Source organism: Sinocyclocheilus grahami, unplaced genomic scaffold, assembly GCF_001515645.1.
Source record: "Sinocyclocheilus grahami isolate Dianchi unplaced genomic scaffold, SAMN03320097.WGS_v1.1 scaffold292.1, whole genome shotgun sequence".
NCBI lineage: Eukaryota > Metazoa > Chordata > Actinopteri > Cypriniformes > Cyprinidae > Sinocyclocheilus > Sinocyclocheilus grahami.
In genome coordinates this window covers 281,152-296,130 of record NW_015505471.1, presented here as the reverse complement: position 1 = coordinate 296,130, position 14,979 = coordinate 281,152, and the positions used below count along the sequence as shown (strand labels likewise).

Sequence of the window (14,979 nt, the reverse complement as noted above, 5' to 3'; positions counted from 1 at the left end):
TTTTGGGTGAACTATCCCTTTAAGCTCCAGAAAGAGAAAAAAAGCACTTTTGAAGGCATGAAATTAAACCTTTTAAACTGTTATTCACTGAAAAATTTCACCTTAAATGACATGTAGCTGAGTAAATAATGACATAATTTTCATTGCTTTGGTTTTAATTATTAGAAGGAGAAACAAGGCAATGACAGCACGAGGAAAAGCAAATGTGAAAACTAAAATAAGAAATAAAATAAAAAACCTGCAAATAAATAATTAAATAAACTGCCAAATGTGAATAAAATAAGCAAATTTGGAAACTTGCAATAAATAAATTAATAAATACATTTATTTATTCAATATAAATGAAAAAAACAAATCCAAAGCATGCAAATAAAACTAAATTCTCTGATTGTATACAAAAAATCTTTAGGCCTACATCTGACATGTTTCACTGACGTACATGAAAAATATGCATCACATTAATTTGAATAGTTTGTTTGTTTGTTAAAACTCTGCAATTCAAATGCATGAAAATGTTGTATGCAATTCATATTAGGGTTGCAAAAAGGTGGAACATTTCCAGTAAATTTTGGAAACTTTCCAGGATTTTATTTTTTGAATATTCCAGGGATTTTTGGAACATTTCCGGAAATTTCCTGGAAATTTTCCACCCCTTTGCAACCCTAATTCATATACACAAATCTTACATTTAGGTCTAAATATGTTTTGGAGTGGAAATGGTTGTGAATTAGAATAAAAATGCAATGTTCAGCCAGACCAGCAGGAATAAGTGGCACCAGTACAAAGAGCATCACTGCATAAAAATAGAACATAAAAGCTGCATTTATTTGTAAAAGAGTTGAATTCTCAGAGACGCTGAACAGAAGTGCTGCACTGTGAAGCAGCAGAGATCTGTTCAGATGCATGAGTTCAGCCTCAGGGTGATGCTGTCTCAGTCTCACGCGTGTTTACTCAGCCATGCACTCACACACTCATCTGTGCTGGAGAACAATCTGAGGACAAGATGAAATCATAACTGCCAGTGTTCACTTCTTTAAGTCACGTTAGGAAAGTAAAATTGGTTGCAATCGCTGTTGGATCATTCCGTGTCAAATCAAGCGAATTTCAGAAACTTCCTCTGCTAAAACTTTTGGATCTGTTAGTATTTCTTCGGAAGAAAGACACGCATAAATAGTGATGAAAACCAGAATATTAAATGTTATAGATGAATATTTTCTGAGTAATCCACTATTTTGTAGAGCGGGGCCAAAAGGTCAATTTTCACCTGAGAGTCAGAGCCAACTTACAGGGTGAATAATGACTTTAGAAAGATGGCAGCATCATTGCATCGTAATCTGTTGACTTTAGCAATACTTGTTATATTATATGCCAATGGTGACCATTGAAAAATGGGTGAAAAAGCATTTTTCTCTTTAGAGTGTTTTCCCCCAAAGTTTGCATGCCTGTTGCTCAAGAAGTATTAAAGATATGCTTTCAGATTTTGGGGTAACACTTTACAACAAGGTGTCATTTGTTAACATGAGTTAAGTGATAAACTAACACGATCAAACAATGATCAACACATTTATTACTGTATTTATTAATCCTTGTTCATTGTTAGTTCACAGTGCAACTGTAAATGGGTCATATGATGCTGCTAAAAAGAACATTATTTTATGTATTTGGGGTAATGAAATGTGTTTATGCGGTTTAAGGTTCAAAAACACATTATTTTCCACATACTGTACATTATTGTTTCTCCTCTATGCCCCGCCTTTCTGAAACACGTCAATTTTTACAAAGCTCATCGGTCTGAGAAAAGCGAGGTGTGCGGTGATTGGCCAGCTATCCAGTGCGTTGTGATTGGCTGAATCCCTCAAGCGTGTGACGGAAATGTTACGCCCCTCACCATACTGTGATGATGCCGTGTCCGGCCGGAGCGACGCGACAAAAACATTAAAACCCATTATAAACGAGGCATTTGTTGCATCCAGTGGAGACATAATTACTGATTATAATGACTTATTCTGTCTTTTTACACGTTGTGTTGCATCGCGCTGCATAAACAAAAAACCATGTCTGCATTTGTGATCGGAGAAATGACAAACAACAAGTGCTACTCTACACTGCTCAAAACTCGCGTTTGAATCGTCAGTGGCAAATTCTATAAATATAAAAAACTTACTTACAGTCTGTGAGTCAGAACAGCCGGCATTGTAGTCTACTCTCCCAGGATCAGGAAACAGTCCTCCATAAAATGTGCTGGACACATCTGAATATTTGAGAAGGGTCTGGCAGCAGCCTGGTGCTTGCACTCTCAGACACTTGCACTTCCACTAGTGACGTCACTTGCAGTCTTTATTTTTATTTTATTTTGTTCTATTTATTTATTCTTTTTGTTTGAATCTCTCAACATTTTACAACACTAGCCAGGTGGTGAAGACAAGAAAAAAGAAACTAAATTATGAAGTCACTTGCAATCTTCACTTGCACTCTCCGATACCAATCGACACAAATCGTGCGTGTTGCCGATGGAGACAGGAAGCTGTGGTGGTGATTTAATGATTAAAACTAATTTAGTACTATAATGTACAGGGTCCTGCAAGAAAAAGACAAGACGGATCAGCTCCAGGCATGACGAAGCAGATATCATCCTCTTTTGGAAGACCAAACAAAGTAGCTTCGCTTTCACAACGAAACACACAGCGCCTTCACAACATGCGGCGGCGGTGGAAACAATACTACAGCGAGAATAAAAGTTACGCCTTCTTTCTTTGCGTGAACATTTGGGCGGTGTTATGCAAATCTTCCCACATAGTGACGTAGATATGTGGGGGCGTGTTAGAACGAGGCGTTTTAGGTAGGTGTGGCTGACTCTTAACTTTTATAAAGAATATCTCTTTGGATTTGAGACTTTAGTCTTTGCAACTTTACAGATCTTCTTTATGCACCAAGAGCTTGTAACACTCCAAAGAGAAAGGAAAACTTGAAATTGCATCATATGACCTTAACTAATGTTAACAAACACAACTTGTGATTTTGAATAATGCATTAGTAAATGCTAAAATTAACATTAATGTTGTAGAAGTATTGTTCATTCTTAGCTCATGTTAACTAATGAACCTTTTTGTAAAGTGTTACCGATTTTGGTTCTTAACACACTTTTCTTTTGCTATCTTCATTTTTAATGCCCTAATTCAGCAGAGATATTGGTATCCCAATGTCTCCAGGAGTAAATTGTTAAATTGTACACATTTTCAGTGGTCAAAAACCAAATATGCGTCACTTTGCATACAGCTGATGCTTGTTTCTTTAAAAAAGGAATGTCTGAAGAACAAATAATTTTGAAAATAGAAATATACATTGTTTCCCTCTGTCAAAATGATTGCATATAACACACCTATCCGAGTGCCACAAATATTATTTTTCCAAAGTTTGCATGACTGTAACTTGAGAAGTATTAACAGTACTCTCAATATACTTTCACATCCTGGTTCCTAAACTTTTCTTTTGCTATCCTCATTTATATGGTTCAATCCTGTGTGTATATAGTGATCTCAGTGCAAATTGTTAAATTATACACATTTTCAAATTGTCATTTTGATCCCCTTCTACAAAATAGTGGATTACTGAGTGGAAATACATCCATGATATTTAATGTTTTGCCTTTTCTTCTTCATTCATGTACTACTTTCAACAGCAAAAAATTATCAAAATCAATATTTTTAGCTGGGGACCTCTGCGTTCTAGCCTATATGTCTTGAGTTTACTGTGCTCTTGTTATGATAGATATTGTGGACCTGAAGGTGTATTTCTGAATGTTGAACTCGCTGTGGCCTCTGGAGGAGTGTGACAGATCTTCAGGGCCCAAACACACACACACACACACACACACACACACACACTGGTTTTTCTGAGCGTCTCTGGAGGTTCTTCTGCTGCTGACGGGAGATTTTAATACCCATGAGTCACTGGCTGGCACATGTACACTTAATCATGAGCTTGAGCTCAGGTGTGACTGGGGATTGTTTTCTTCAGGAGTCAGTTGGCTGTTTCTCTCAATGTCTTGTCTGGAATGTTCTTGTGTTTGTGTAGGAATCGTTTTATAGACTCTATTGCATTTGTTCTTGCTCTTGTGGTTATAGATTAACCTTTTTGTCAATTGCTTTATTATGAAATTTTGTTCTGTGAAGCAATGCCCTTCATTCTCTCTAATGTTGCGCTCACCTCTCGCCAAAATTACCGAAATTGTGAAATAACAACGTTACAACATGGAAATTGTTTGTTTTTGTGGCAACGCTCATGACACCGAAGTGCATCCATTTGAAGAAAATTATTCACTATGCTTAAGATGTTCGCATTAATTACATTTCATTAAACATACTTGAAAATTAATTATTTTGCAATGTCATTTTGTCATGTTATGCAGGTGCAAAAATGACGCTTTGCAAATTTAATTCACCTCCCTATTCTCTTGCAAAACATTGATCAGCTATAATAAATCTGCATTTTAAACTGCATGTAGAGAAAATACCAAGTGTGAGAAGTCTAGGTTTTCATCAAATTTCAAACTTTTCAGAAACTAGTGTTTTCACAAAGGAACTTTACTCTCACAAATTGCATATCAGGACTTGTAAAATACACATAAACACAAACCCTGTGATGACGGACACACAGTCTCTTTGGGTGAATCTAATGAAAACACGTCAGAATAAAAATAAGTACTGTAATTCTATATCGCATGAAGAAAACAGCCTATTTTAGAACCATATTTTTCCATCGTGATGCTATTTTCATGGCAATTTAACACATTATCATAATCCTTTTACTTTTTAATAAAAAAAAAATTAACATTAGAACAAATTAACATTAAATTAACATTAGGTTTTAATAAATAATAATAAAATGACACTAAATTACAGGTTATAAATTACAAAAGTAATGCAGTGATACAGAAATACTTATTTATATAATTATATAAATATAAAATGCTCATTTAAATAATATGGTTTTGACAACTACATTAATGAGAGTGCTTAATTGTCATGAATAGACTTAATGATATTGTACAATATTTCCAAGTGGGTTTCATGAGTTTCAACCCTTAAAAAAATCATGTGTGACCCTGGAGCACAAAACCAGTCATAAGGGTCCATTTTTATAAATTGAGATTTATTCATCATCTGAAAGCTGAATAAATAAGCTCTCCATTAGGGCTGGACGATATGGCCAAAATTTATATCACGATATATTTCTTACGGGATCGAACCCGCCTATTATCGCCTATTCTATAGTAAGGGCAATTCATACAATACATTTAAACTGAGCTACTTTAATACCATCTCCGAACTTTCTACCAGGACTCTGCTGTTCTTCGGCTGGTTCTTCCCTGTATACGTTGATTGACAGATGTCTCGTCCAGTCAGCGGTGAGTAATCCCAAACCAATGGCGCCTTCTCAAACTATACCTACCTCTTCCGGTTTGTCTGATTTGTCCTTGAGTTTTCTGACTTGTTAATTTGTTTTCGGATTTGTCGTGTTTTCTGACTTATTTTGTTTTCGAATTTGTCATTGTGTTTTCTGACTTGTTATAATGTTTTCTGAATTGTTGTTGTGTTTTCTGAATTATTTTGTTTTTTAGACTTGCATTTGCGTTTGTAATTTGTTATTTTGTTTTCAGAATTGTGATTTGTTCTGCACTTCTCGGCCACCGTATGTTTGAGCATTTTGATCATTATGTGATGTACAAGCTGTTTCAACTTAGAATTGTAAGTTCAACAAAAACATGGATAGGTTTTCTTATAAACTTCGAGAGTAAAATATTGTCTGGGTAAATTTTATGCAAGATTTTTAAATGAATTTATCTTACTTTTTTGAAATACGAAATTTGTAGAGTAACAGTCTCCAGTTAACGTTCTTTAGGATAGAATTCCAATAAAACTTTCCCCCTTGGAGTAACTTTCCTTTTGTCATGAAAGACTTGTATAACATCTTAGTGCATTTTTGGTCAAATATGTGACCCTGGCTTTGAAAACCCAGCTAAAGTGATCTTTTGGTGGTTTACTGTTTTCTACATAAAATCATACGTCATAAGGTAAAGAACATTCTGTGAAAATGTAACATGGATATCTTTAATATTGACTAAGACCATGTGAAATGAATGGTTGAAATCAAACTTTGATGCTTATTATCTCATAATTAGATTGAGTCTTTAGCCTGGATTTCACAGAGAGGGTCAAGTATATTCCCTTTTACAAGGAAATAGTCTGTTTTATCTACTTTGTGCAAGTACACAACATGTGTCCCTATAACGATCACTGTTGGATAAGTTACTCCAAAAAAAGTCATTAATTACTAATTAATTACATTACTTTCTAAATCCTATATCAACCTCAATAAGGTAATGATACAAGGATAGACATGAAATGATTCTTTTAATTCTTTCAAATAAATAATACATAAATTATTCTGGTCACACTTTAAATTATAGGGTCCAATTCTCACTATTAACTAACTATTATCTATAAACTAATTATACTTCTGCCTCAATATACTCCTAATTACTGTAAATTAATACTTAGTAAAGTAGTTGTTGACAATTAAGTTTAAGAATTGGGTAGCACTAAGGATTTGGAATAAGGTCTTCAGAATAAGACATTAACACGTGTAATAATAAACAGCCAATATCCCTGTAATAGCCATGTTAATAACCAACTAGTTAATATTGAGAGTTGGACACTAAAGTGTTACCAATATTCTTATTAACTCACCAAAGAATTTAAAGTGAGAGGGGTAGATAAAACGCATGCATTTTAAGGTTAGACTTTAAATTTTGATGTTAAATCCACTAATGTGTTGTGTATATAAATGTTCTACACAGTATTAAGTTCAATTACGTAAGAAGTAACTGTAATTAAATTACAGAGAAAATAAGAGCAATCCCTTACTTTACTTTTTCAAGGGAAAAGTAATTAAATTACAGTAACTAGTAGGGCTGGGCGATTTAGCAAAAAAAATAAAAATCTAGATTTTTTTCAGAATGTTTGACCGATTCTCGATTTTTTTTTTTTTAATTAATTTTTTTTTTTTTACGATTTAGTCAACTCAAAAATGTAACTACAACATGATTCAAATAACTTTTTCTTTATTTACCCTCTAGTTAAAGAAAATTCTATTCCATGTGCACAACACATGTTGTCAACATGATGTAAATGTTAAACAAATCACTTGTTAAATATCTTTGCAGAAAAGATACATGAACTACAACTACATCCTGTACAAACGTATACATGTTATATGTTTAAAAATAGGCTACAATGAAAATGCTTCAACAATAATTCAAATTCAAAATGACTGACTTTATACATAGGATACAAAATTGTACATTTGTAAACTGCACACTTGTAAATATATCTGTACGTTCGTTTAAACGGTTACATTTATCTATATTTCTGCTTCTGTATATAGCTAGTGCATTATTTAATTTTCAGTTTTTCTTATATTAGTGTTATACTCCATCTCTACTGTGTAATTCATATGTCTGCTGCACTAGTTTGCACTATTTCCATACGTTCTTCTGCACTGGAAGCTCCTGTCACTAGTCAAATTCCTTGTCTGTGTAAACATACTTGATGATAAAGCTCTTTCTGACTTCTGAAGGTATAACACCAGTAGACTATTAACAATAAATGTTCTGTGAAAACAACGAACAGCAGCTTTCAGCCTGTCACCATGATATAAACATGAAATATCAGACTTACAGTAGTAGTTATTTATTTTTTTTTTTTTATTCGATTGCGCTGCTTTTCCACAGGTTTTTTCTATGTAAACATTTGACTGTTGCGCTCGTATCTCTTGCAGTGTCTCATGCATGAAACGGCTTTCTAAAAATGCGGCGCTCAAGTTAAAAGAAGTTCACTCCCTTCTTCTTGCATGTTTTAGCGATCGCATCTTTGTCAAAACAAAATCGCATTCTGTGCGAACGGCCCCTCGAGATATGAGTGGTTAATCACGTGCGCCGACATGCGGTTGGATCGTTCTTTTTTGTTACTGTTATCATTGGCATATTGTCAAAGTGTCTAATTCTGACGTTTGGTAATATTTCTATTCAAAATCGCGATTCCTTGATTTCTAAAAAATAAAATCGTGGCAAAACATTAAATTCGAATTAATCGATAAAATCTGAAAAATCGCTCAGCCCTAGTAACTAGTTACACGCAACACTGCTAACGATGTAATTTTCTGTTTTCAGGCATGGTGCAGAAGTTGGACCAGAAGCTTCCGGTTGCCAACGAGTACCTGCTGTTGTCTGGTGGGGTCCGGGAAGGTGTGGTTGACATGGATCTGGACGAGTTGACGGTATATGCGCGGGGAGCCGATTACGACATGGACTTCACGTTACTGGTTCCCGCGCTCAAACTCCACGACCGAAACCAGCCGGTCACGCTAGACATGCGTCACTCGGCACTCTGCCACTCCTGGCTCAGCCTGCGTCTGTTTGACGAGGGAACCATCAACAAGTGGAAGGACTGTTGCACGGTTGTAGAGCATGTTAACGGCACCACCAATTACTTTTTCTCGCCCACGCTGGTGGCCGACTGGTTCTACGAATCCATTAGTATGGTTCTGGCGGAGATTCAGAAGAAGCCTCAGCGTGGCGTCCCGCGGGTCGAGAAGGTCGAGCGCAACGCAACCGTCATCTCCATCATTTTGGGTGTCGGAGGCAGTCGTATGCTGTACGATGTGGTTCCAGTAGTGTCGTTCAAAGGCTGGCCGGCGGTGGCCCAAAGCTGGCTAATGGAGAACCATTTTTGGGACGGGAAAATCACGGAGGAGGAAGTGATTAGCGGGTTTTATTTGCTGCCTGCCTGCTCTTCTACAGGCCAGAAGGAAAACGAATGGCGCTTGTCGTTTGCGCGCAGCGAGGTGCAGCTGAAGAAGTGCATCTCTTCCAGTCTCATGCAGGCATACCAGGCTTGTAAAGCTCTGATTATTAAGCTTCTCTCTCGACCCAAAGCCATCAGCCCATATCATCTGCGCTCGCTCATGCTTTGGGCCTGCGACCGCTTGCCGCATACGTACTTGGCGCAGGAAGATTACGCCGCACACTTTTTGCTCGGGTTGATCGACGACTTGCAGCATTGCTTGGTGAATAAGACCTGCCCGAATTACTTTATCCCGCAATGCAACATGCTAGAGCACCTTAGCGACGACACGGCCATGCTGCATGCATGCAAGCTGTCGTCCATTCGCTCTGACCCAGCAGAACACTTGCGAAGCGCAATAGAGCACGCAAAAGCTGCGTCGCGACTCACGTTGGAGCTCCAGTGGCGTGGAGGAAGCTCAAACCTGTCTCCCCTGTTAGAAACTGGAGCCGATCAGCAACCAGACGACCGTCTTGCGAAGAAACTCCAGCAGCTGGTCACGGAGAATCCTGGGAAGTCCATCTCAGTCTTCATCAACCCAGACGACGTCACGCGACCTCACTTTCGTATTGATGACAAATTCTTTTGAAGCCACCCCAACTGATCTGATTAGCCACTGTCTGCAAATGACCTCACATTTGCATTGATGACAAATAATTCTGAAGCCACGCTCTCTGCTCTGATTGGGCGCTGGCTTCAGATGATCTCGCATTTTCATTGATGACAAATAATTCTGAAGCCACGCCCTCTGCTCTGATTGGGCACTGGCTTCAGATTATCTCGCAGTTTCATTGATGACAAATTATTATGAAGCCACGCCCTCTGCTCTGATTGGGCGCTGGCTGCAGATGACCTCACATTTCCATTGATGACAAATAATTCTGAAGCCACGCCCTCTGCTCTGATTGGGCACTGGCTTCAGATTATCTCGCAGTTTCATTGATGACAAATTATTATGAAGCCACCCCCTCTGCTCTGATTGGGCGCTGGCTGCAGATGACCTCACATTTCCATTGATGACAAATTATTCTGAAACCACGCCCACTGATCTGATTGGGTGCTGCCTACAGATGACCTCACATTTTTTGCAACCTCATGCAACCTCATTTTTGCATTGATCATTTTTTTCTGAAGCCACGCCCCCTTGATCTGACTGGGTGCTTACTGGGGATGAGCTCACTTTCGCATTGATGACAAATTCTTCTGAAGCCACGCTGTCTGATCTGATTGGCACTGACTTTTTTTCTTGATTTTTTTTCTGTTTTTAAGAGTCCCAGAAGCAGGAAGCCATGTGTTTTGCACAGCGCTGGAGATGTTAAACGCTTCAGGCTCTGAATATTATGTTAAAAATGGACATGATCTTATTTCACTGCTGCCAGTTTGAAGTTGTGTTCACATTTCTGTTCCTCCCCATTATGAATGCCCAGCTTTTAGGGGAAGGATAGAGCGAGAGCAGGAGATTTATGGAAGGATGTGGGGGGGAGGACGGTTTGTGCATGGCTCACGTGGAAAACAGGAAATCCATAACTCCACTCAGAAGTGCAATTAGACAAAATGTGTTTATATGCTTTACTTGTAAGTACACTGTAACATGATACTGTATTTTAGACATCGTCGTTTCACAAACACACTTACAGAAGAACTTTATTCTCACAAACTGCACATTAGGACTCCAAAAATACACACAAACACACTCCCTGTGACGATGGATGTTTGTTTCATTTTAACACACAGTCTCTTGAGGTGAATCTCATGGAAACGTTTCCATGTATCACTTACCCCCCTAAAATTCTATGAGTAATTATGTTGCATTAAAAAATAAAGCCTATTTTAGAACTATTAAGACGCTTTCATTGTGACACTATTTTCATGACATTTAAACACATTTTAACCCTAAATAAGCCTAAATTAAAGGTACATCGTACATCAATTAATATTGCAGTTTAAATAAAATATCTTTTTTGCGTTGCATTAATGAGAATTGCAAGGTAAAAAATGCTTGTCATGAAAAATCTCGCTCTTAAAATAGGCTTTTAAATTGCTTTCGTGAGATTCACCCCTCGAAAAAAATTCTGAACAGAAACTTTATTTGTTTGTGTTTTTATATATATATATGCTGCTAAACTTGATAGGTGCATTGAATAATTTGTTTTTGTAATAATTTGAGTATTTTGATCATTATGTGATGTGCTTTGTAACTGTACATACTGCTGTAACTAACCCCGCCTACTTCTCCTAGTTAGACTAATCAGCCTTAGCCAATCATGTGATGTGCACTCATATAATTATTGACACATGCATATCTTTGCATGTTATTGGGAGGAGGGACGGATCAAATCAGACCAAATGTGAATTTTCAAGCTCTACAGGGACCAAATGTAATGCCTTATCACAGAAAATAAACCAGTGGGGTGTTTTTATTCCGATTAAGGGGATCCTAAAGACCATTTTATAGCCCCACCATGCGTTCCTCTTTATATCTAATTCAGGACATATCAGAACTAAACAGAACATTGATTTATTTTAACTGTTGTGATTAGGCTAATGTCCACGAGAATTGTGTGTACATGTTATTCTTATGCTTGATAAATATCTCTAACATGCCAGCGGGCTTATGGACACCTCAGCAAAATAACATATCTGCTCTGGATCGGTGTTGCATTGCATTGAAACTTGTGTTTGGTAAATAAAGCTGTAGTGCAAAGCAAAAGTGTGAGGAAGACTTTATTCTGTTTCGCATCTCCAAAATGACCTGCATTTTTTTTTTGGTTAAAAAAGGCAAATTCATGGCATCAATGTTGCATGCAACCATTTGAAGCATTTAACCTCCTGTTTCACATGCTATTTCTTTGAAAAGTTGGCTATATATGAGCAATCGCGGTGTTTAATTTTTACTGAATCGAAATATATTGTAATATTACTGCTTCTCCAGCAACTTGTGTAGTTAGAGAGCACTGTCAGGGATCATAACCCACATGCTGTCAGCGAAATGCTCTTTTACTACTGTATTAAAAGCACTGACGCTGTAGGAGAAACATTTGGATGGAGTTTTTCCTCCAGGAGCTCAGCTCAGCTAAAGTGCTGCGACAGAGAATTACAGATGTGTGTGCAAGAAAGGTAAATGCTGAGAAGTTTATCAGTACAACAGAATGCCTCTTTGTAAAGTACAGCTCAGGATGATGGTGAGCTGTGTGTGTGTGTGTGTGTAAATGCTGAGAGCTGTTGTTATATCTTGCTGACCTGAGGAAGGTGGGGTTTCAAACACTTTTGCACACATTTAGATATGACCTGCTTATTCAGTTTTGCTTAAGCAGCTGAATACCAAAATAATCCAGCTCAGTTTTATATATGAGTGTGTGAGTTTGCGCAGGCCATGCCAGGTTATTTTTGTTTCCTGTCGTCTCAGCACCTGTCTGCCCGCCTGCGATGAACCCACCATTGTGTGTGTTTGTGTGTGAAAGAGAGGTTTTTGGTTTGTTGACGTTCAAAGATTTTTAACATAAGAGAGCGGTGCGGTCATTTGTAATTTGAATGTGCCATGCTTTTGCAGCCATGTGAAAAAAAAATTATTCAAATATATTTTCAAATATTTCAAATGATGTTTCAAGATATATTTTCTGTTTTGGCCATTTTTGGTATATTTTTAAATATATATAATTTTCTTTTTTTTTTAAATAATTTTTAAAAGCATTTAAAATGTATGTTGCCTTCCATATATTTTCAATCCAAGAAAATACATTCACATTTCACATTTGAAGAAAAACGTTATTTATTGTCTATGCCATGACACTTTTTTAAAAAAATTTTTATTTTTAAATAATTATAAATTTAGTAGGTTTTAATCTCTAGTAGGCTATTCCATCCACATTTGCATTTAGACTAAATGTAGGCTACTGTAAGGCTGGAAATTAATTTTCTTCATTTGTAGTCTTGCAATATAATAATGATCGTGAACCCGCACTGTAGTCCCGATCTGAATAATGATTCGCGACACATAATTTCAGATCGAGACTTTAATTCGCAAAATGATTCGCAAACCCGCTCCGAAGTCCCGATCTAACCAGCACGGAAGTCCTGGAGACTCATTTATAAAACTCGCCGTAGATTTCATCCTAAAAGTGTACGTATGCTCAAAAGCTAGATTTTGCGTACGCACAAAAGTTTTCAGATTTATAAAACCATGCGTATGCCAGAACCTGCGCAAAATCCCTTTATAAATCAAGTCAAGTTTATTTGTACAGCACTTTTCACGATACAAATCATTGCAAAGCAACTTTACAGCAAATTAAGTTTCTACAATATTTAGTGGTAGCTTATCAGTGGTGACTGTCAGTTAATGTACATATGGCAGACATGTACGGAAAAATCAATTTAAGACGTAATAAAACAGACGATGAACACTATTAACAGCAATTATTATATGATGCAATCAAACTTATAGCAAAATGTGGTAGTTCTGTATGTTGTTTCATGGTTGGCATCATCTCTTCTCAGGTGTTCTGGATCCAGACTGAAGCTTGTGGATTTCAAATCCCGTGGCAAATACAGAGAAACAAATAGAGACATAATTAGCGTAGCTGCTGTTCCAACCAAGCAAAAATGATTTGTTTAACCCAAACTAAAGAATAATAATGGGCATTTGATCAGATGTAACTGCAGTACAAGATTATGAGATGCATAAAGATGTGTCTTTAATCTAGATTTAAACAGAGAGAGTGTCTGAACCCCGAACGTTATCAGGAAGGCCATTCCAGAGTTTGAGAGCCAAATGCGAAAAACTTGTGGCACTCCATATTTTACTGGTGATAATCGAGATGACTCCCCATTTAAATGAATAAAATGGTAAATGGATAAATCCCAGTCAGGGGAAGATTGTGCGTACGTGCAGCTCCATCCCGTCTCCTCCCTGAAATCACCATATATGGAGCTTACAACGGCTTGTTTTACTATGCATAACCTCATCTGCATATCATTTCCATGCACATTCCCATCCACGTGACACCATGTTTAACACCGCCAAAGATAAAAGACATTAAGGAAATATGAGATATGGAGTATAAATGCCATTTGTGCCATACATTAATTTTTATTTCTAAAAATCATCCAATATCCTTGTTATGTTTTAGAATAAATATATCAAGATAAAAACAAAAATAAAAACAAAAACTGTTTAAAATAGTTATCAGATAAATATTTTAGAATAGAGTTGATCTCATTCTTTAACACTGGCCAAATAGTAGCCTATTTCAATTGTTTTTATCAATTAAAATCAAACTAAATTTATGCCGTTTTGCTGATAAGGTGAATATCTTTTAGCTATTTTAAGTGGAAACAGATAGGCCTATTTATTGCAGTGTAAAATTGTCTGACTCGGCGTGTCACTAACAAAGGATTTTAAAAAGGAAATGTATAAATCTTACCTTTTTCTTAAAGTTGTAGCCTTCAAATACAGCGGTACTTTTCATAATGTTGTAGAGATGACTTCACACGACATCAACACCTCTGTGCAGCTGTGGTTGTACAGTAAGATATTATCATTGGACCTATTCAAACTGGATAATGGACCGTTCGACCACTGAATCCAGAAGTGTCTGCCATAATATCGAAGTAAGTGCACATCATTGATCACTGTTCTCGCTAAAAAATATTTTCTCATAACATGAGATCTGCACTTCAGTTTAAAAATGAATTATTGTGCACCTATAGCACTCCTCACTGTCAATAAAAGAGGAAAAGTGATCAAGCGCATTTACTACAAATATGTCCAAATTCATATCATTTTGGTTTAAGTTCTGCATAATGACATTATGTAATTTTTGTCCTTATCTCCATATGAGAGTGGAATATTTAATGTACATGTATATATCGACATGAAAACAGAGCTTAAAATCATTGTTTTTACTTCATTAATTTTCTCACTCAAGGAAAAAGAGTTCGTACGCATGGGTCAGAGTTTGCGTGCAGGTGCACAAATTTTCCCGTGAAGTTTGTTTTTATAAATCCCAAATTTTGCGCAGGAAGTAGCGTACGCCTCTTTCAGGGCTGTTTTTGTGCGTACGCAACGGTTATAAATGAG

The 14,979-nt window shown here is 36.8% G+C and overlaps 1 protein-coding gene across 1 annotated transcript in view; it reads left to right on the top strand.

Annotated features, from left to right (window-relative positions):
• Positions 1–11,595, top strand: part of LOC107600815 (protein MB21D2) — a 12,893-nt gene extending 1,298 nt beyond the window's left edge. Inside the window, exon 2 of the mRNA XM_016292784.1 lies at positions 8,231–11,595. Coding sequence (XP_016148270.1) covers positions 8,231–9,492 — 1,262 coding nt within the window. The 3' untranslated portion in view covers positions 9,493–11,595. The remainder of the gene's footprint in view (positions 1–8,230) is intronic.
• Positions 11,596–14,979: the final 3,384 nt, after the last annotated feature.